This window comes from Anarhichas minor, unplaced genomic scaffold (genome assembly GCF_050575085.1).
Source record: "Anarhichas minor isolate MPS153535 unplaced genomic scaffold, ASM5057508v1 ptg000067l, whole genome shotgun sequence".
NCBI classification, from domain to species: domain Eukaryota; kingdom Metazoa; phylum Chordata; class Actinopteri; order Perciformes; family Anarhichadidae; genus Anarhichas; species Anarhichas minor.
Genome location: NW_027466513.1, coordinates 3,191,037 through 3,213,736, shown reverse-complemented (window position 1 = coordinate 3,213,736; position 22,700 = coordinate 3,191,037). Strand labels below are relative to the sequence as shown.

At 41.6% G+C, this 22,700-nt stretch overlaps 1 protein-coding gene across 1 annotated transcript in view; it reads right to left on the bottom strand.

Moving 5' to 3' along the window:
* The window catches only part of ddb1 (damage-specific DNA binding protein 1), a 44,888-nt gene extending 23,835 nt beyond the window's left edge, over positions 1 to 21,053 (bottom strand). The window contains exons 1-13 of the mRNA XM_076078587.1: positions 20,897 to 21,053; positions 19,039 to 19,187; positions 18,480 to 18,596; positions 17,949 to 18,170; positions 17,104 to 17,218; positions 16,275 to 16,372; positions 11,440 to 11,598; positions 8,639 to 8,722; positions 7,014 to 7,130; positions 4,052 to 4,154; positions 3,318 to 3,393; positions 3,118 to 3,226; positions 1,255 to 1,433 (exon numbers count right to left, since the gene is read on the bottom strand). Coding sequence (XP_075934702.1) covers positions 1,255 to 1,433; positions 3,118 to 3,226; positions 3,318 to 3,393; positions 4,052 to 4,154; positions 7,014 to 7,130; positions 8,639 to 8,722; positions 11,440 to 11,598; positions 16,275 to 16,372; positions 17,104 to 17,218; positions 17,949 to 18,170; positions 18,480 to 18,596; positions 19,039 to 19,187; positions 20,897 to 20,957 — 1,589 coding nt within the window. The 5' untranslated portion in view covers positions 20,958 to 21,053. The remainder of the gene's footprint in view (positions 1 to 1,254; positions 1,434 to 3,117; positions 3,227 to 3,317; positions 3,394 to 4,051; positions 4,155 to 7,013; positions 7,131 to 8,638; positions 8,723 to 11,439; positions 11,599 to 16,274; positions 16,373 to 17,103; positions 17,219 to 17,948; positions 18,171 to 18,479; positions 18,597 to 19,038; positions 19,188 to 20,896) is intronic.
* Between the last annotated feature and the right edge of the window lie 1,647 nt (positions 21,054 to 22,700).

Genomic DNA, 22,700 nt, shown 5'->3' with positions numbered 1-22,700 from the left:
AACGAAGGTGAGATAATAATAGGAAAACTAATAATGTGCGTGTCAGAAACAAAGTCGTGGAACTATTGGGAATACGGCAAATAAATGTTTGATTCAAACAGCGGCTCTGTTGGGTATTGTGTATTCAGTATACATACATATGGAAGATTATTCCTTGCTGTGGCATATTGACTGATCTATTAACCTGCAACTCTCGTAGTTTCACTCATTCGTTCACAAAAGCGAGTCAGAGTACAATATCCGATTCATGAATCGTCTCAGTCAACTTTGTCACCTGAAGTAATTAAGTTATAGCAGCCATTTATTAAATGATTTTTCTTCGGCTTTTCTGAACTTGCAAGCTGACCCAGTTAGCAGACGTCTCCCCATCAAACCCCTGGGCAGACATGGTGGGGTTTATATGAATAGTTTGACATTTTGGGGGGGGGGGAAAGGCTTATTCACTTTCCTGCTGAGAGTTAGATAAGACGACTGATACAAATCACTCTCATGTCTGTGCGGGCGAATTTGTACGAGTACACAGAAACTGGCTGCTGGTCTCAATCTTCTTATCTAACTTTCACCAAGAAACTTTAAAGGGACAGTTCACCCCAAAAATCAAAAGACCATATTCCCTCCTTTACCTGTAGTGCTGTGTATCAATCTACACCGTCTTGGTGTGTGAGTTGCTTAGTGTTGACGATATTGTCCGTCTCCTTTTTCTCACCTTGCAGAGGGAAACCTGCATCTACTCCTGGACGAGAGGACAGTAATGCCGTCCTTCTCCGCTGAGCGGTAACGTAAGCTAGCGGTATCAAGTATAGACGAGCGCTTTCCTTCTGGCGCGTGTAGTTCGGTAGAAATAAAAATAGTTCTGTAGGGACTATATTCTTTCAACCAAAATTCCTCCATGAAACTGCTCACAACAGGGTCTGTGGATGATCTTGAGTGACCGGGTCATGAGTTTTTAAGCAGAGTGTGATACTGTACTGCAGAGAAGGCAGACATCTCTACGGCACAAATCTACTAAACTACACAACTCAAACCATCTAGATTGATAAACAGCACTACAGGGAAGAGGAAAGTGAACTGTCCCTTTAAACTATTCTTTTAATGGTTGATCTCTTTTCGTAACGTCATACCAGGAGATTCAGACATCCTGAATTCAGTAACATAGATTTATACAGATAATGTTGTGTGGATATCACAAACAAGAAGCTCTGGGTTTGATACTGTATTCAAAGTGCTGATAAATACGGCCCGTCTGCGTCCTACCTGATCTGTTTGAGCTCTCCGGCCAGGATCTGCAGGTAGTAGAGGGCTCGTCCCACGGCGAGCACCACCTGGGTGTGGTTGCAGGCGGCCACGCTGATGTTCCTGCCCTGTGGCTCCTTCCACTCGCTCACCAGCGCCTTGCTCTCCTGGAGCACCAGGCGCACAGAGCCTGACGTGATCTGCAGGGCACACACAGTTTTACCACCATTTCAAAAAATGTTATTTGGCACAGTATTTCTGGGGAGCGATGTGGAGACCTGGAGCTAGAATGTGGAGCCGTTTCAAAGCAAATCACATTGTTTACGTGAGGTTCTGTGCCAGGGCTGTTTGCAATCAATCATAATGTATTTTAAGTCATTCAAAATAGTGCATGTTCTATAACATTGTCAAAACTGAACAGATGGATCATTCAAGAGATTGTACGACTGTATCTTTCATGGTGAAGACAATAAATCACTTTCCATTTAATCATTTGAGCTCGTTATGTGGCGCATGTACCAGCTTCCTGAGTCCTGGATAAATGTGTAAACGGTTACTGTTCCCGTTCAATCGTCAAGCGAACATTTTAAAAGTGGGAAAAAGAAAAAGACTGTGAATGAGGCACATTTCCATCAACTGGTTTGGAGCAACTAAACTCAGCCACAGTGTAGTTTGGTCCACCAGTAAACAGAGGGGGAGAAGAAGAGGTTGTGAACCAGAAACAAAACAAGTTTGAAGAAGCAATAATAACTAACAGACTGCAGCAGGTGCAAACAGAAGTCAAGCTGTAAATAGAGCTGATGCACTGGTAGAGAACAGGTACTATGGATGTGTTATGAGATGGAAAAATAAAGCATATATTCCAGAGAGGATGCTGGAGTCCGAGACAGCAGCTCTGAAGATCTGTCTTTTAGCTCTGGCTGGGTCTCCAGATCCTCAGCCTTCTTTAGCATTGTTGCAATTTCCGGTTTGTCGGATCTCTGCCTTCAGTTCTGTTGTGCAGATTTAATTAGAGCAGCAAAGCTCAAGCACACAGTCTAAGTGTAGGACAGAGGAGCAAAACAAGCTAAAACAAGGCTAAAAGATGCAAAGAACTGCCGAATCAGGCATTCATCAAAAGCATCCTTAAAATGCCGAAGAACAAATAAAAATGGGATGCTGTAGGTTGCTTTCAGTCCATTTATTCTATTGTCTCAACTCCGTCCACTACATGGTCTTTTTAAGACAACTGAAGGCCGAAGTTTAAACTCTGCAGCAAGTTAACGGACAACTGAGAATGTTTAACATCTGAGTCAGAAAGCTCAAGTCGTGTAAACTATCACAATGGGCCAAATGTGAAATTGTACTCCATGTAAATATCTTAACTCTGAGAGGAAAGAGTTGGTAAAAATATCCCTGCCTTAAAACTCCAGCAGTGCCGACGTAACAACCGGGACTTCGGGGACTAACAGTTGGCAGAAGACCCAGCAGGTTTCATCCTCACTTAAAGAAAAAGAAAAGCTAAAACTTGACTTTAAATTAAGTGCAATATTCATCTCCACCAAGTGTAAAATACATGAAGTCCTTTTTGCACACTTCGTACTCGCAACTCCCCTTTCAATCATGTATGATTCCGCTCCAGCAAAGTACTTCGTATTAAACGGAGAACGGCCACAGTTGAATAAGTTATTTCTAGAATTAATTCAGAATTCGTGAAATTAGATGATGTTTCTGCTTTGAACTGGGACGTAACAATTACTGAGAGTCAGCTAATTCTAGAGATTAAATGAGTGTCGGTGTTAAACTAACCAGAGCATGTTCTGGCACTGACAGCACATGTAACACGAGTGTGTGTACGTGTGTGTGTGTGTGTGTGTGTGTGTGTGTGTGTGTGTGTTGACGAACTTGAATGAGTTGCTGGTGCGCCACGTTGCCGCAGTAAAAGGTCTGCTGGTTGTCCACGAAGCCGGGAAGTTCAGTCTCCTCCACTTCCTCGCCACTCAGCATCAACACTCTAGAGGGGGGGAACACACTCTGGAGATGAGATAAAGGCATCCGGGATCGACTCCACACTTATCCGGCGCGCTCGCGCTGCAAACACTCACCGAGTTTGACCCACGAAAGACAGCACCAGCATGTCGTCCGTGTCCTTGCCTGCCTCGGAGCGGAGCGGCCACAAACCTTCAGGGGATTTAGGGAGAAATGGGAGTTGGAAAGAAAAAGGTTACTTTCTGCACCGTTCTGCAGAGAAGGAGAAATACAATATCCAGCAAGTGTCCCCGCCGATCTTTAGCTACTCCATCTGTCAGATGTTAACAGGAAGACGTACAGGCTACGGATCCCTCTCAGAGAGCCATTGATTGGCTGGTGAATAATTGTCTCTGATCAAGAGGCCGGGGGCAGGAGGCAGCAGCTGAGACGTTTAGGGCAGAGACGGTCGATAAACGGCTAAAGCCTAACAAGTGCGAGCAGACCTCGCCTCACCTGCGTGTCTCCTTTAAGCACCAGAAAACAGTCTCGGGAGACAAACCTCAATTTTCTGGGATTAAGAGGTGTCTGCCGTTGTTAGACCTGATGGGGATTCTTCAACTTGACACTTTGCTAATGCAGACACCTCAGCGCTCACTGGTTTGCCGAATGAAAACAAGTATTTCCAAACATCTCCCCCCCCCCCCCCCTTGTTCCTTTAACCTATGACATCCGCGCCATCCGACGAGCAGCAACAGCTGGGCGTCTCGGCCGGGGCGAGGCCAACAGATGTGCAAGCTGGAGCGAGTCTACGGTCGAGCCAGTAAAAGGAATAAGGTGCAGAGAGAGACGCAGAAGAGAACACACAAACCTTTGATTCCCGGCAGGTCGATGCTGGCGTGCTCGTGAATCCCGATGCCGTTGCGAATGATCCGGAGGGAGCCCTCCTTGAACGCACCGGAACACGTCACCAGCTGAAAGCAGCAGAGACAGACAAAAAGACATTGAATGAGGTTTTGTTTTTTTTGTCCTTTAATAGGTTATTTTTTACTCTTTGCAATCTTGTGATAAACATTTACTTTCAATGAAACTGGTGCATAAGACTACACATAAAAAAATGTTACATTCTGCTTTAAACCTGCATTCTCTCTAGTGTCCACCAGGGGGCGACTCCTCTGGTTGTATAGAAGTCTATGAGAAAATGACTCTACTTCTCTCTTGATTTATTACCTCAGTAAACATTGTAAACATGAGTTTATGGTCTCAATCTCTAGTTTCAAGTCTTCTTCAATACAGCATGATGTTCATTTAGTACATTATGGTCCATTTAGAGTCAAACAGACCATAAAGCAGGGGATGCTTTAGGGCGGGGCTACAAAGTGATTGACAGGTCGCTACCAAGGCGTTGTCCAGTCTGAGAGTTGTCTGCAAACAAAAATTTGGTTCGCCTCCGAGTTGCAAAAGAAAACCAAGATGGCGAAGGCCAAAATGCCAAACTAGAGACTTCAAAACCGTAGTCCACTGTGACCACGTCCACTTCTTATACACAGTGTATAATATTGCTGCACATGGCGACTTACAACGCAGCAAAGACTCAAACTGAGCTGAAATGAAACCAAACTTCCCGTTTGGTTCCGTCACTACATCGATACAGATTTGAGAATCCGTGTCAGTTCAAACATGTCAACAGCGATGAGATCCAACGACCTGAAAGTAAATACTCCTGGCGTCTGTGCAGTCTGACTGGAGAGCATCAGAACGACATGCATTCATCCAGTCATGGTACGCCAACAGGATTAATACCACAGCCCATATAAACTCCGCTTCTACCACCTGCCACCCAACACCTTCCTCATGGAAATAACCACTGTGAACCTGGCAACCCACAAAACTGCTCCGAGTGTTCCCAAACGCCCTCACACGCCCACGGGACTGAATGAATCCTGATCATCTGCATTGTGTTTGTGCATTCGTAATCATTTAATTTCATCCTACATAAATCCCAATCTGGTTTGCATTCACAATCACTGTCCGGTTATAGCTGAACCTCGTGCATCTATCCCGTCTGAAGAGTGTTGGAATGCGTCCGCACCGGTTTACCGGGTCAAATGCTCTGTGGATTTACCGCAAATGGCGAATTAGAACAATTATTGGATTTGGTTTGTGGGCCTGAAATGAGCTGCGAGTGTGTGGCTGATTGTGTGCTGGTCTGAACCCAGAGAGTGGCTCTGTGCTCTCTAGTGGACCGCTGCCTTTGGAATCATATCAAGTACCCCGAGGCCTGGTGTCAAACCCTGCCAACGAAAACCTTCTGTGCTCTCTCTCTCTCTCTTTCTCTCTCTCGTTACCTCGCCGTTTCATCTCCCTCTCTCCTCACTGATTTGACACAAAGACGGATAAACGTTCAAATCAAGAAATGTTTTTTTTTTTGACAAACCATTAAAAACACGTTAAAGAATGAGCCAAAACCGGTTTCATTTCAATATAAAAATAGATAGAATGACATCAAAGGGACAAGACAGAAAACTATTCCTTTAGAAATCGTGTCTGCCTTTTAAACTTGACATTGCAATACGGGTTGTATCGCATCATACTCTGAATGCTGGTTGACGCCTGCTGAAGGTACACACAGCTTAGTAAACAGAAGCGCTAAAGATGATGGATTGTTCGGATACATGCAGACGGGGAACGGCCCGAGACCAAGTCTTCACTGTCAGTTTTAAATCGTGTAAATACTATTAGAGGAAATAACACACCGCAGCAGTTGGGCTTTTTGCAACGGAACAAGACAGCCAATTTACGCCCGTGTGCCAAAGACGCCTTTTAACAATCAGGTGTAACAGCATGAATCATATCTACATGCAAATAGGATGCCGGCCGCACGTCTTCTCATTCTTAATTTTGTGCCTCCTCCATCCCTTCTGAGTTTGCACGTTCTCCCCGTGTCAGCGTGAGGTTTCTCCGTCTTCGCAAAGTCGTATTAGATGCAAAAAAAACAAAAAACGTGATTGCTCCCTTTTTGTTTTTGCTGATCCATGAGCTTTGTGATCCGGTGCACCTCTAGATCTCAGCACTCCCTCTTGAAAGGCGTCCCAATTCCTAGAATGCATCTCAAGGAGGCTTGCCGGAGGAGCTCAAAGCGAGGACACAGCGGTGTTTCCTTTTGTTTCCGTGTTTGCATAAAGGAGACGTGCTAACGGACAGCTGTGCTCCACATCTTATACAATCAACGTCGCTTCAAGCTCCTCGATTCCTCCCTCCTCACGTCTCTTCCTCGCCACCTAGACTTGAATCTCCTCCGGGAGGAGAAAAAACGGGAAAATGGGAAAGGCCCCAAGTGTACAGGGACCACAGTCAACAAAAAGAAATAGACTAGACATCAGAAGAACACCCAGACTGCTTATACAAATAAAAAAAGGCACAGGAAGCCGTGTATTTGATGTCGGCAAGAATCTCCCGAATGCTTTCCCCCAGTTATTCTGGCCAGTGGCTTGTTTGTGCTGTAGTCAAGAAGCCGGCTGCATGAGCCCAGACTCCCTGAAGGTTGTGACAAAGAGGATGATGAAGAGGAAAACACAGGTGGAGACTCACCATGAGCTATAAAGTGCATCCAGCAAGTGTTAAAAGGAGGGGTTTTATTTTTCTCGGTAATCACCGTGTCGTGTCTACATCCGCTGGCGAACGCCCCCAAGAAACCTTTCATTCTATCTGAATCGCTTGCTTTCAATATGTAGCTGTAATGAAACGTGTGCTGTGCCTTTGCTGCTTTGTTGCCGGCAGAAATGATTCACTTTTTCACAGAAATAAAAAAGGATTCGGCCGTTTCTTCTTACCTGTCCCTGGCCCTGCCTCTCCAGGTCGACCACACACATGTCCACGATGGGGCCCAGGTTGGTGAACGTCTCCATCACCCCCACGTACGAGCCCTGGTCGTTGCTGTCCACGTTGAGCTGCCGGGGAAACAAACACAAGCCTCGTTTTAATAATCGGTGACAAAAGGATGAGAGTACAGAAGTGATACACGCTGTATAGACTTCTGTGAACAGATCATCGAGATTAAAAGCTCAAGATATCAGAAGGCAAATGTAAAAAGTCTTGAAAACGATTTGCCATCCCATTAATGAAATCATTTGTAACCCGCAGTTGAGAATTTTACTGATATAAAAGCTTTATTAACAATTTAAAGATTAAACAAGGAGTTTGTCACAGCACAGAAAAATGTGTTCTTAACCAGCCAGACAAATTTGAATCAGCAAGTATATGGAAATTAAGTTTCAAAATCATTAAAAAGATAATCTGTATTCTCTGCTCTGAAACCACGGCCGGTCGTGGGTGAGCGTTGATTACATCTGTACAGTTACATTATATACGACATCTCACTGTTCGCTAACATGTTCGTTATATTGACGGCTTGTCCACAAAGTGCCAAAAAACAAAAGTTGTTGCCGTTTTTAAGTGCTAAAAAAAGAGAGAATTCCAGCTGCTGATGACGATCATGTGATATGATAAGAATGTGATAACAGCTGCTAAATAAACCTCGAGGTGAGATTGTTTTGTCAATAAACACTACATGACTTAACACCGTTTTGACAAACATTACATTTTCGACACTACTTTTGCAGAATGCCGACGTGCTCTTTGGGCACCAGAGCCGAGACGAACAGGCTAACGTCCGGTTTAGCTCAATGCTAACTTGTGTGGGGATCAAATAATTAAATCAAAGCGGCTATTCCCGACTTTGTAAATGTTATCGGACCAAGTTGATTAAATAATAATGAACCGTGTCATTTATACTCGTTTTTATTGTTGTACTTGTACCGCACTTTTCTAGTTTTCCGGCCACTCAAAGCGCTTTAACACTACATGTCATCATTCACCCATTCACACACGGATGACCCGAGGACACGGAGGAGCCGGGGATCGACCCGCTCTGCGTCTGAGCCACAGCCTCCCGTTACTACTCTATTGTTTACACGTGTTTGCATTTTTACTATATTGGTTTTCTTATTCCTCAGTCGCAGTCTTTGATGAATCTCAGGCACAAGGACTTCCTTTGGGATCAATAAAGTTATTACCTCATCATTTATCCGCTGTTCAAACAGTAGCAACGGAGGCTAAGAAGTTAGCACAAGTTTAACTGGAACACGAATGCAAAAAGCTTTCATGTCACCTCAAAGATGGCGGGAAAGAGGACAAACAGGCCGGTAAAAACATGGATGTATTTATTGTTCTGGTCCCACCAGGATTTGTCCCAGACGGTGAGGACACCACTGCTACCTAGAAAGCTGTGGTGAGCGAGTGTTGTAAGTAGTTGATATCTAATGTTCGGGGAGAGGGTGACGATAAGAACGAGTAAAGTTGGCGGGAAAAAAACAGTCTATCTCCACATTCTTTTTCAAGTTTTCTACCAGTTTAGAAACAGATCTCAGACGGTGTTGAACTGTCTCTTGCTGCTTACCTTCACCAACTGGGAGTCTCCCAGTCTGGAGCCCACGAACACCACCCCGTTATCCAAGTAGGTCAAACACTCAGCGATGGACGTCTGTCATCGGAGAGAGAGACACAAAAACATCTCAGTCACAGAGGCCACGCCCACACTCGGCCTGCAACTAATGGCTAATTAATATGACTAATGTATATTAATCAATTCTTAAAACAGTTGCTGGTTATTTTTCTGCCAATCACCTTATTCACACTAATACAGATACATCTGTATGTATGCATTTTACCTTTAAATCACATGAAGTCAGCATTTACTTTGTGTTCATGAATTTAGTAAAGTTAATAAAGCCGATCACACAAACACATGAAACAGTGATCTCACTACAACAAGCAGCACTTCTGAGACACAACTTTGCACTCATGCGCAGTGCTTACATGATTCATTATCTTTAACATAAACTTTTGCATCTGACTGCAGTTATCTGTGTGGAAAAGTAGGAGTTGTGGTTGAGACTTGTGAGAGTCGGCCTGAGATCCACTTCCATCCAAACCTCCCGAAGGCAATTAAAGAGCCGGGAAAGATGTCCAGGATTTGGAGGGGGAGGATATAACTAGTCTTCATTTATATAATAAAAAAAAGTGGCATAGCTGCGCGTGGCTATTAGCGCTGATCTTTTGCGACTCTTTTTGCAGTGAGGCTCATTTGCATAGAAATGGGTCAATTTTGTGCCAAATCTCTGCATATTACCTCATCTAAAGAGGCCATTTTGAAGGTTTTCATTGAAATGAATGTCTGTTCAGTCACTAACTATCGCCAAAGGAGGTAAAACTGTGGCCCACTGATGGAAGTATTGCAATATCTATATATTAGCAGTATTACAAACCGGGTGTCTGTGATGATATTCCAGGGGGAGAAATATGCTGTATTACAGTTTCTGTTGTATAAACACCAACAACAAAAAATGTAGCCATGCAGACAATCTTAAAACACTTGAAACGCACGTATCAACTAAAGGTCTCCAGACTGCTAAACCGAAATCTTACGGATCGACACTTTAAATACGTGCAGTTAGTGACTCGTTTACACGGTTTATTTTTGTCCTATTTGTGCAGGTTTAACCGTATAATACTTTGTTTGTCTTTTAATTCGCCGGCTGAATTATTTTGTTTTTGTTTTTGTCCAAACAAAACGAGCAATTATGAGACATCACTTGAGGCTCTGGTCGTTTCAGAAGGGAAGCGATTATCATTTTTGACCTTTTACATTGCAAACCATTAATTCAACCATTAAACCCGACTCGTGCGATTGACGGCAACAACAGAAATGTCACGGAGGACGACTCTGTTCAGAGTTCACAAATTAAGCCACAACAGTGAGAGCAGTTAATGGTGTTAATGCACCATTTGGTTTGTTGTTTGTCAGATGGAAAAGAAAAAACTTCACTTTTGGGCCTTTTACTTTGTATTAAAGTGGTAAAAACAGACAGAACTCTGTTGACAGATCGGTCTGTAGATTCACCCTCATCAGTGTGAACACTTTAAGGTATTACTGATGCACAATAAAGAGGGTTTTTCTGTCTGACACATTAATGTGCGGCTGCCGATGCCTGTAAAGTTAGCGTGATTGTTTCTCACCTTCCTGAACTCCTCGGCGAGTCATTAGAGGAAGGAGCCACAAGCTGTGTGCCGCTAACATGTGATTTAGCTTTGAGCTCAGTATTGACATTGTCTGAATCAACTAAAAAAAGAAAAAGTGATAAGCGACATCTTGGCAAGCTGGCAACGGAGACGTGGGGTAATTTTTTCCTTGTCTTCTCTACAAGTATAGACGGATCCATTAGCTCCCGTCAGGGCTGCAAACCATTAACAACTCAATCGTAACAAAGAGAGGAGTGAGAGGAGAAGGCAGCAGGAGGAAAATAGTCTCAAAAGAGTCACAAATGTGTCTCACATGATCTACAAGTGAAAAACAAGTTTCACAAACGCACACATCACGACCTTCCTGTGGATCCAAACGTCTACAAATGTTTGTGACATTCTTCTGTATTTATTTACAGATTGTTAAATGTGTGCACACAGATCAGGTTACATTTGCGTTTGGAGATATTATTATATTTTTTTGTAATGTCACCGAAAGCCCAGATGTCCCAGGTTTCTACCAGCACTTAAACGCAGCACGTATTCGTGGTTGTGTGTGGAGCCGGAGATCGTGAGTAGAGTCTCTAAACACGCAAATGTAACCGGATCCGTGCGCACACATGAACAATCTGTGAATACATCAATAAACTAATATTCTTATAATTATATGGCACCTTTTAAACAAATTAAATGCAATTTGAATTGATTCACAAATGAGTAACAATACGAAACACAAGACGAAGAGAGTGATGAGACCAACCAACTTAACCAAATTAAGTTAAGAGAAATAAATAAAACACTGAAAATGTAATTAAAATTAAAAAAATAAAATATGTATAAATACTAAAAACACAGCATAAGAAAGCTTTTACGAAAGTGAAGATGAAGTCGAAAAAAAAATGTATGTAAAATACGAATAATTATTCAGGTTGTGATGTGTTCAAGTCACTTTGTATCCGAGTGTAGATTGGAACACACGTTTGTGAATCGCGATAATGGCGCTAAAATGAATCTCCACATTTGTAAATCTTATTTATCTTATTTTGTTGATCATGTAAAACACAATTGTGATCATTTTGAGACACATTTCACTCCACAGAAAATCAACAAGCGACAGAAAGGGTGAGAGAAAGGTGGATAAACACAGTGAAGAGACACAGAGAATAAGACTTGAGGAACCTCTCCCAGCAGCTCCACATGCAGGTCTTTGAGCGCCACTGTGCCGTCCATTAGCTCCTCCTTCTCCAACAGAAGCATAAACAGGCGTCCCTCCATGTCCCCCAGCAGGTAGCGAGAGCCGTTGGGGTCCACCCGGTTGTGACAGACAATGGTGCTTTGCTGCAAACGAGAGTGGAACAAAATCAGTAAAATAACACTCCCAGTGGAGGAAGTAGAGGAGCTGCAATCAAGCTGCTCCTTGAACTACGCCAGCACAACCTCCATCGTCCATCTATTATAAGCAGGAGAGACCGTCCTTCACAATGTTGTATTATGAAATCATACTCTGAGGAGTTTACCTGACGAGCATCCTAAATCTGACTCAAAAGAAAATGTGCTTTGTTCAAGACCCTTCTCCGTCTCACGAGATCTGACAATTGATGTTTGATTGATGCTAACAGGTTTTTAGGAGTACAATGCATCATAAAACTCAAGGTTTGCATTGTTTACGGCTTTGAAAACATCTTTCAAACAACTGTATTCATTCAAGTGTCTTGCCAAAATCTACATTTTACAAGATTACTTTTGAAAATATCATGATGACAATATAATTTACATTCGTAAAATTCATGTTTGTGATCTCAACGTGTGGGGTTGGCGAATAGAAAGCATTAATCTCCCGATCGCATATTTTTACTGAATATTGGTCGATAATGATCAGTTTATTCAACAATATGATGGTAAACTGTGAAATTAAGCCGCGGCTCACATATGTCGCGAACCGTGAGAGCCACACAAGGTGGCCACAACCAAAAAACCAAGATGGCGACGGACAAAAAACAAGGTGGCCACGACCAAAAAACTAAGATGGCAACGGACAAAAAACAAGATGGTGAGGGACAAAAATCAAGATGGCAACGGACAAAAACCAAGATGGCGACAGACAAAAAACAAGATGGTGATGGACAAAAATCAAGGTGGCCACGACCAAAAAACCAAGATGGCGACGGACAAAAAACAAGGTGGCGATGGCCAAAAATCAAGATGGCGATGACCAAAAAAAAACAACTTGGCGGCGACTAAAAATGAAGGTGGCCACGACCAAAAAACCAAGATGGCCACGACAGTATATGGTTGGCATGTCATAGAGTAATTATATAAGATAACTGCATGCCCACTTTAACAGAGTACAAACGAATACGAATACAAACAGGAGCAACACAACTTCTGTTACTTTCCACTTGAACAAAACCTTTGAGATGTGGTGAGAGTCACTCTAAGCATTCAGTCCTGGTTAGATCTCACCTCACACACAAACATGAGCCTAACCAGACTGAACTACACCAACATGTTTGGTAAAAAAGAAAAGAAAACATCTTCGGGGTTTTGAAGTGGAGCTGCTGGAGAGCGAAAGTCTCCGGTCTCCTCTATGAGCTGGCTAGAACAAGTCATAATTGGAATTGGCATTAAAATCACGCAGTGTGACTGCGCTTCCTCTCCTTTCCCTTCAACAGAAGCCATTGTTGTCGTCTACAGTAAATGCCGAGTCAAATTCTCACTTGATCGAACCTTTACAAAACTCCTTCTCACAAACCCCCCGCCTGCTGCATTGTTTACATGTTCTGTCAAACCGTCGCTCCACTTATCTTTCTAAAGCTCTTTTCTAGCGTCGCTCTCTCGACTGACTGGGAGGTAGTTAGCTTTAAGTGGGCTTCAACCCTGTTGTTGGATTCATTTGGTCTGGACAAAGAGAGAGAATTAGACTTTAGCTGCGTACCAAATGGTATACTTTGATCTTTTAGTACATACTGCAGCTGCCTTCACAAAGTACCAACTATTGCATGCTGTATATATTCAATTAGGACATACTACTTATTATTAATAATAATAATAGTGGGTCAGAATAGCCAGAAAAGCATGCTGGCTTGAATACTGCAAAATGCGACCTGATGCAGTACATCCTGGTATTTCTGGCATACTACATTTGACACACTGTGTATTGGGGCGTACTAAATCCTGTTCTGGCATAGTAAATAGTCTGGTAATATGGGTATTGGAAGGCACAATTTAGTTCTGGTTCGGTTCCTGTTCACGCTGACTTTTTACAAACCAACCAAGAGGAGTAAACAGGAAGATAAACAGACTCACGGGAAGCTCGTTGATTGGACCGTTTTGGTGGTTTTGGCGTCATCCTGCATCGCCAGGAATCTAATTCCATCCATTCAGTGCCGCAAAGCTACGAATTATACCGATTACTGATAATAAGCAGTATTATTGGACTGCAAATATCATGAACAAGGTGGAGACAGGACTTTACAAAACGCTCCCACACGAGGCGTTTTATTCTTGGACTGCCGTCACACACTTTTTAATGAAGTCGGATACAAGCACAGCAGTTTTAACAGCTTTGGACCCAATATTTTGTGCACACGCGTTGATTTACATATTTATATACCCGGCCTTACACAGATTAATAGATCGCTTCCAGATTTCACAATCAACGGATGGATTATTTGGTAGTCAACATTTTAGAAAGTGCTTTCACACCACAAACGAACTGAATCTGAGATCCACGCTGGCAGAACGTTTGCCGTTTGTTTTTTTTCCACTTCTGTGCTCGTGAGTGACAACTTATTAATTAGCTGCCAAAAAATGCTGTTATACATCAAAGCGTATGCTTCTGTTTCCATAACACTGCTGAGAGAATCATGTGTTTCAGCTGAATACCGAAGCTATGTCAGGTGTGTGTGGGGGGGAGGGGAACTTAATTTAGAGAACGGTTTCATTAGTCAAGTAGCACCAACAGATGCACTGAGTAACTCTTCCCTAAATCACCTGCTGTGCAAAGTGGTTGCGATGCTGCTGTGAAATCAGAGGAGTAACAGAGACATGACAGCGTGCAGGCTGTCGACAGAACCAATCAGCAGGATACGAGCCACGTATTTACAGCTACGCTTGTGTTTAGGGAGGCCCCCCCGAAAAACGGGTTCTAAACGAGACCGGTTCTAAATTAGTAGAAACCTGGAGCATCGATGAAGTCCGGAGTTAACGGTACTTTTGAGGTTCCAGAGTGAGATGTCCTCGTCTCAAACCTCCTCTCTCTGTGCTTCACTCTGACACTCCGACTCAGTGCAGCGTGAGACTCGCATCATGGCAGAGAGAAGAAAAAGATCCAAAGTGTGGCTACATTTTACTCCAGCAGATCTGAGAACTCTCGTAGTCACAAAAGCAATAAAACCCTTAAACGTAAGGGAGGTAACAGCAGCAGTGTATCACAACATCTGGCATCAGCCGATTGATGAATCAGCTTCTTCCTGCTCTGAACTATCGTCACAATATCGGCCTTTAAATATCCGCCATCGGTCGACATCAACAGAGCCAATAATCATCGTTATTTCATCACAAAGCCAAAGCTGTGCGACGCTAAATTAAAAGCTGAAACTACATCTGAACAACTTGAAATGTTCTTTTCCAAAATGCATGAGACGTCGGTACCAAAGCAGCTCCCTGATTATAGAAGCAGGATGCCTCCGAGCGGCTGCTTTGGGCCTTGAGCTTTGTTAGATGTGAGCAGACTGCAGAGCGGCGCAGACCGCAACTTAATCTTGATAAGATAACACTAAAAGCAGCGGCGTACGGGGAGCCGAAGTCATCATCACAGTCGTTACGAACCTGCACCTCCATTATCAATCACGAGATTCATAACAAATAAACCCCCAACGCGTAAACCTCGGGGTCTCCTAAATGGAGCAAAATATTAATAATTTGTTCACATAATAGAGATTCTGAACACTGCTTTCATCACCAACACTTTTAATTGACTTGCCGTGCACCTGGGACTCAGTTTCCCACAAAGCATCTGTGTGACTCGACAGCCTCTGAATACTTACTGAACTTTATATTAAAATGATAACAGCCCAATTCTACAGACTATTGGGAAATCTGGCATTACAGATAAGGAAACCTATGACGGTGCATCACATAGACTCTGCTTTATATTATTTAGAACTATATTTTGTGTCCTTAATACAGAAATGTTTATATTTGTTGGGATATAATGGTGTGTAACAATAAAGAAAGTGGTCGTTGTGATGCATAGGGGTGCACCGGATCACAAGGCGCGTTGTATCCTATCGTAGTTTTGAGGGAGCAAATATAACTTTTGGAGATTCTATATCAGTAATTTGCCGCAGATACCAATTACTGATCGGTGCTGATCCATAAGAAAAGATAGAGAGCGTTTTTGTTGATTTGTTTTGTTACAACAGCTGGTCTAATAGGCTCCAGACTATTGTTTTAAAATAAAAAACGTCTGACATCAGAGTAAACCCTCAAAATTATCTTTTTACTTAGTTATAATAATCTATAGAGATTATTTGCATTGAACACACAATTCAAATGATTAGGAAATAAAATATATGCTCATTTTGTCTGAGGGAGCTTGAATGCATCATAATGGAACTGAATGGAGCCTCCGTACAGTAACATTATTAACTCTCCTCCGTCAACTTCAACACTTGATTTGTTGTTAACGATGTAACATTATCAAAGATCAGCGACTAGAAAGCATTGAATCTCATCTCCCGATCGCATACTTTCACTGAATATCCGCCGAATAAACTTTATTTCGCACTATGATGGTTAAACTGTGTAAACAATCCTCTGTTCACATTCACTTTTCTTGTTGCGTTAATATTAATTGAACATTATAACATACTGCATACTGCAACTGAAATATTAATCCATCCTTCCTTTGGACTCCTGAAGGGTTTAGAAAGAACAACTAAATATTCTACTTCTTAATGAGACAGATGAGACAAACAGCATTATCAGGACCCATCATGTGATGTCTTTACCTTGATGGTAGGTGGTGCAATGGCCAAGTATTTGTCTCCGTTGTGGTAGGTGATGGACTCTTGTCCTATGATTATAGCTCCACCAAATGGCTCTGGCACTGAAATATAAGCACACAGGCATGAGAGTCACAGCAGACTACGATTATCATATTCTCATTATGAATTCATCCTCAATACAGAGGGTTCTGAGAGGAGAATAAAGCTTTAAATATACATCACGTAACTGTCTGACAAGCTGCTGACTTGTTAGAACTTCTCACGTCCACACACAGCAGTCACTACCAATCTGAATCATCCCGTTAAAAACAGCTTGTTCAGGGTTCCCTCTCCTGTTCTGGAGATCATTTTACAGGACATTTTCAGCGACGATAGCGCCATAAATGAATATGTTTCAGTCTGTGGACGTCCGATACAACAGACGTGCAGTCTAGTGCTTAGAAACTATACGTCAACTCAAGCAAATGAACCAGACATGCTCAAAGATTCAACATTATCCAATCGTTTAAAACAGGTTGGGAAGAAAGAAACGTGATGTCAAGTCATCCCACCCGCATGTGACAACATGTGAGGTGATTTGTTCACAGTGTTTCCACAATGTGGAAATCTTTTATTTCCAGGTTTTCCAGGATGCGTGGGAAGCCCTGTTTGTGTTTGACTAACGGGTCGAACTAGTTTTAATCAGGTCTTTATTCTGAATCTTTTTTAATGAATAAAAGTAAAAATTGGACGATAAAATTATCATTAGGACTGCTGTGTTTTCAGTTGTTGTACTACCTGATGAATCAACGTATCCCTTCCGTAATGTATATAGTATATATACTCTGATTACCTGGGATGACCATGGATGCCTCAGCCTCCACGTTCTCCTGTTTCCAGGGGCCCTTGTTGAACTCCTTCTCCCTCAGAGAAACCTCGTAGGTCTTCACATGTCGCCCCTGAGGGTCCTAGGATACACAACACGAAACCATGTCAAAGAAACGTCTTCAATGAGGACAGAAGGACATTAAGTTGAGGTTCCCAGTGGAGTTTTGGATCTCTAGCACCATGTAGCTGTTTTTTCTATGAAAAAGGGTAAAAGTTGGAAGACAAAAACACAGACAACGTCTCTGGTAGAGACCTGTCAATCACCGTGTAGCCCCGCCTTAAAGCATCCCCTGCTTTATGGTCTGTTTGACTCTAAATGAACCATAATTTACTAAATGAACATCATGCCGTATTGAAGAAGACTTGAAACTAGAGATTGAGACCATAAACTCATGTTTACAATGTTTACTGAGGGAATCATAAATAGTTCCTACATGAAAATGCTCACAACAAGATCTGTAGATTATCTTGAGTAACCAGGTCAGGATTTTTCAAAAGCATTTTTTGGCGCTTTGAGCAACACAAGCCGAGTTCCATCTAGTCTCATTATATTGGACAGAAGGCCGACATCTCTACGATACGATGTCTCCAAAAATAACACCAAAACAATATCGATTGATAAAGAGCAGTACAGGTAACAGGAAAAATATGCATTTTTGATTTTGGGTTGAACTGTCCCTTTAAACTGCTGTCAAACGATACTACAATACAATATTTTACGATCACTATGGACTTGAGATAATACTTCATCCCACCTGTATGAATTTACCCACATTGTCCGTCCTATTCCTGTAAAAACACCGTCATTACCTGGTAGATGAAGCAGACCGTCGGGGCCTGGCAGCCGTACAGGAAGTGAACATCGATGACCTGCAGCTCCTCCAGTCGGATGTTGAAGGCCTTGAGCTCGCGGTTGTCCCGGTCCAGTGGGATCACCTTAAACAAGCCGTCGTACAGCCGCAGGCCGATCATACGGCATTCTGGGTCCACGATGCCGATGATACCAGTTTCTGATGGACGCCCGATACGATCCTGGAAAAGAGGAATTTGGTTTGGAAAAAAGGTTCACGGCCAGCAGGACAACTGCTGTTAAATAACTAGCAAACATGTATACGTTTTTATAGTTTAAAGTGAGACCTAAGAATCTATTAACACTTGTCGTAAATGTTGAATGATTTTAGCAGTTTAACCGAAGTTTTTTTTATAGATATCAACAGTGAACTGGTGCATTAAACCAAGGTTAGTGAGGAAAAAGGTGAAAATACATTCAGGTCTGCATACGAACAACAGAAACACATGTTTATTGAGAAGATGTGAGAACACAGTGAACTCTGGACCCACCTGGACGTTGCCGTGGGCCCGAGTGATGATGTCGATGCTCTCCCCGGTCTGTTTGTATTCTAGGATGCAGGCGTTGTACTTGGATGTGAGAATGAACAGCAGGTCTTTGCTCTCACCCTGAAGGAAGCAAAAAAAAGGACACCGAAGTCATTAAACATGCAGAGGCCTGCTTTAAATTCAACTCCACGGCCCTGATTAGTATGGGCAGCCTGGACCGGTCTGTGAATCCACGACAGAGTCAATAAAAACTATTCTACTGGGATTAGTGTCTTTGTTTTCTAGCAGAGATGCATATTGTTTCCTTTTCAAGGCTCCCAGAATTAAGGTGACCGCGTACTACGTGGCACAGACATCTGCTCAGCACAAGGAGGAGGAGATCCCAGCTAAGTGTTATAGTTGTGTGAACATCTTGTTTCTTGATGTGCATTCTGTCTCAAAGAAGAAAGTATAGTACAGAGTAAAGAGGGAAACCAAAAACACATGTAACTCTTCAATAAAACGATGGTTCAACAGTTACTCCAACAGACCACCGACTCATTCATTCTGTAAACAAACCCACCTTTGGCCTGAAGAGCTCCATGACGGCGATCTTTCCATACATGCCCACCTCCTTGACGGGCCTCAGCCCCTCCGCTGTCACCACATAGATCTCCAGACGAGTGTTCTTAGCTATGAGCAGGTTGAGGTCATCCGCAGACGTAAAGTGACCTGGAGACACAGCGGCATTTATCGTTTATGTTCATGACGCCGGTGTTTAGTTGTCAGGAGACGACGGAGAAAGGTGGACATAATATTTATATTTACAACAACAGCAAATCGTTTTTATTGATAGAGTGGAGATATTTTGGGGCTTGAATATTGGTGCTACTAAAAGATATTTTATTTTGGTCTTAGTCGACTAAGATGTCTTTATTTGATTCGTCCTTCTTTATTTGTCTTTATTTGTGCTTTTGTGTGATTTTCTGTGGAAAACTAATTTTTAAAGATATGTCACTCGTGAAAAATCCTTAAAAAAAAAAAAATCACATGATTGACAAAGAATGTCTTTGATTGAGGACAACCCTAATATTTGGACTCGGACTAACAATTACTTTCACTATGGATTATTGCATTAGTTATGACTTGAATTTACTCATAACATTAAAAACATAATAAACTACCTGAGCCCTACCTGGCCGTGATGTTTTAAAATCATGTTTTTTGTTAAAGAAAAAAGTATTGTAACTACTAGAACACTATAATAATGTAAAACAGAGAAAGGTAGGAAAAAGCTCAAACAACTAGTTTATTAATCAACTACATGTTAAATTGTAGTGATTCATTAAAAGTCACTTATCAATGAAAACACACACATTTGCTGTTTTTAAAATGTATAAATACAATAGTGAGACCAAAAAAAGCAAATTTAAGATATGACTGAGCTTTGATAACTGATTGGTATTTATTACTTATTCAACATCTTTTGGCTCTTCATTCAATTAAAGAAATTATTGAAATGAGTTATCAGCTGCAGACTTAATATCTGTATATTGTCCATCTATATCCATTTCCATGTTGAGATGTAATGACATTTCTAACAACAGTCCCTGACATACAACCTTTAAAAACAAGGCACATGATCAAAATAATAGCAGTAATACTAGTTTAGCTAGTAGCAAGAACATATCTAAACATGTGCACCTACAAACACATGCATACATACACAGAGATATATGCATTTACATAAACATAGCCACCAACATACACACTCAGCATACCAACACGTATATCCTCCTGCATGTACACACTTTTACACATGTACTGAAAAAGGAATATTAATAAGTGGGGTAAAAAATACATAAATACATTTAAATAATGTGTACAATAAATATATACAATAATAGCCTCTTTAGAATTATAGGTAGACACTGTATACATGTCAAATTAAAAGATGAATGCCAGGTGTTCATGGGGAGAGGTGTGATGCGATTAATAAATAAACACTAAAATCTGTGATTTCAGCATCAGTTTGTCTTCACGTGTCTTTATGTCCCAGAATGCACTCTGTCTGCACGTTTCATGGTCATGTTTGTCAGCCAGAGAGTAAAAAAATAAGCATTTTAACCTGAAAGAAACACGACAACAGCTAACGTCTAATTGCTAAATAAGAAGAACCAGCTAACGGTTCCAACCGTGTGCGTTAGAACAGACATCACATTAAGTAAAAAATAGATGCGTGTCGTGACTTCGTGCAGACAAGTTATTCCTAAACAAGCACGTAAACATTTGGAGTTAGCATAACAACAGCTAGCGGCTACTACAGGCCCCCATTCTGGAGCACTTTGCTGGTAGCGCGGGAGCTCAGCTAGCACGCGCAGGTGGAAAAACGTTCACTGAAGAAGAAGAAAAAAACAACAAACAGCGGATATATTTCTTACCTGTGACGCAGGCGTTCACCGCCGTAGGTTTCTGCGCTGTTACCACGTAGTTGTACGACATTTTTCTTTTGACAACAACAAAAGACAAACACCAGAGCAGTGTGTGTTTTTTAATCTCGCTCAAGTGACAAAATCATTGATAATAAAAAACTTCCGGAAGTAGTTAGCGGATCCGTTTTGAGCATGGAGCGTAGACCGGAAGCGGACGCTGGAGGTAGAGCGCCCCCTGGTGTCGCGGAGGCCGGTTGGTCGCAATGGTTAAAACTACTAGTGGTGGAAAGTAACAAAGTGTAATGTATTTAAGTATACTTTTGAGGTACTTAACTTGATTGTTGTTATTTTCTGCAACTTTATACTTCTATTCCACTACGAATCAGAGTGAAATGTTGTACTTTTAACTAGAATACATTCAGTAGTGAAATAAGTGAGCTCATATCAGAATCAGAATCAGCTTTATTGGGCATGTATGTGTACGCATACAAGGAATTTGATTCCGGTTTTCACGTTGCTTTCAACTTACAAACAGAATATACAAATAAACAAGAAAAATATAACAAAAACAAGGACATTAAAGACAAGAAAGTATGACAGAGGTAAGCATAAACATTTAACCACTATGTACAATATAAATATATATCCAAAAGTATATATATGAACACAAAGAACAACAACAATAACAATGGATTTGAGACATTGTTCGCTGAGGTAAAAGTAGCAATATCCCTCTGTGTTATTTTTAAAAATAATATATTATTGGATTTTCTTATTTTCCGCAAGAACAAAAATAATAAAACAAACAAATAACAGCACAAACAAACAAAAACAGTTCAGATCAGTGAAGAAGAGGTTACAGGAAATAGTCTATATTGCAGGTAAATCACAGATTACAAGAGTTCCGGTTCAGATGACTCCTTGTAAAATAATGGAAGAAGATCTAAATAATTCAGACAGCCCCCCTAACCCCTAATAACGACTTTCTGGTCACCAGGGTGAATACAGATGTTCATTACCTGCTGAAGGTATTGAAGGCTTCATTGAAATGAATAAACCAGTTCTATGTGCGATAGTGTGCTGAAGTTGTTTCCATTTTTATTCAAGTTGCTCAAAAGTACATGACATAATCATTTTTCCTACTGAGCTACTGCACACCACTGAGAATAGCTCACACAAATCTCTCATTAGAAATATCTAAATATGCTCTAACTTGCAGAAAATGTTGTGTTTAATTTACATTAGCACCGCATCACTCATATTAAGAAGCTGACTGAGAAAATAGGTCGCCATGCAGGGCCTTCGAGGATCACACACAATATTACATTCTTCTTTTTCCCCCACTATGAGCTGTTGCACCACCACCAGTAAAGTTTGCCTTGAGAGCAGTGACCCCTGCTGCCCCTGTAGCACTATTACAGAGTAACAATATAAACATTTTCCTGAATACAGTGGCAGGAGAAATACTGCTGTGCATGAAGTGAATAAAGAGTGAAAACAGCAGGACAGACTCTATTATTTCTTACCTTGATCCAACACAATAAGATAAAATTACAGCAACATGTTATCACTGGAGTGAAAATAATAATAATATGTGTAATTGTTCTTGAATAGCTTTCACTGTTGAATAAAAAAGAAACTTAAAAAGGCAGAATCTTTCAAATGGTCGCTGCAGTAAGATCATGCAAAGGCAATGCAACAATAAAAGCAGAAATGATTTTGCTATTGTGCTTTATAACTGGAAGTCTGATGTTAAGATATGATCGGACCCCATAGTTAAGTTGATGTTTGATTGTTTTTTGTGGTGGACAGT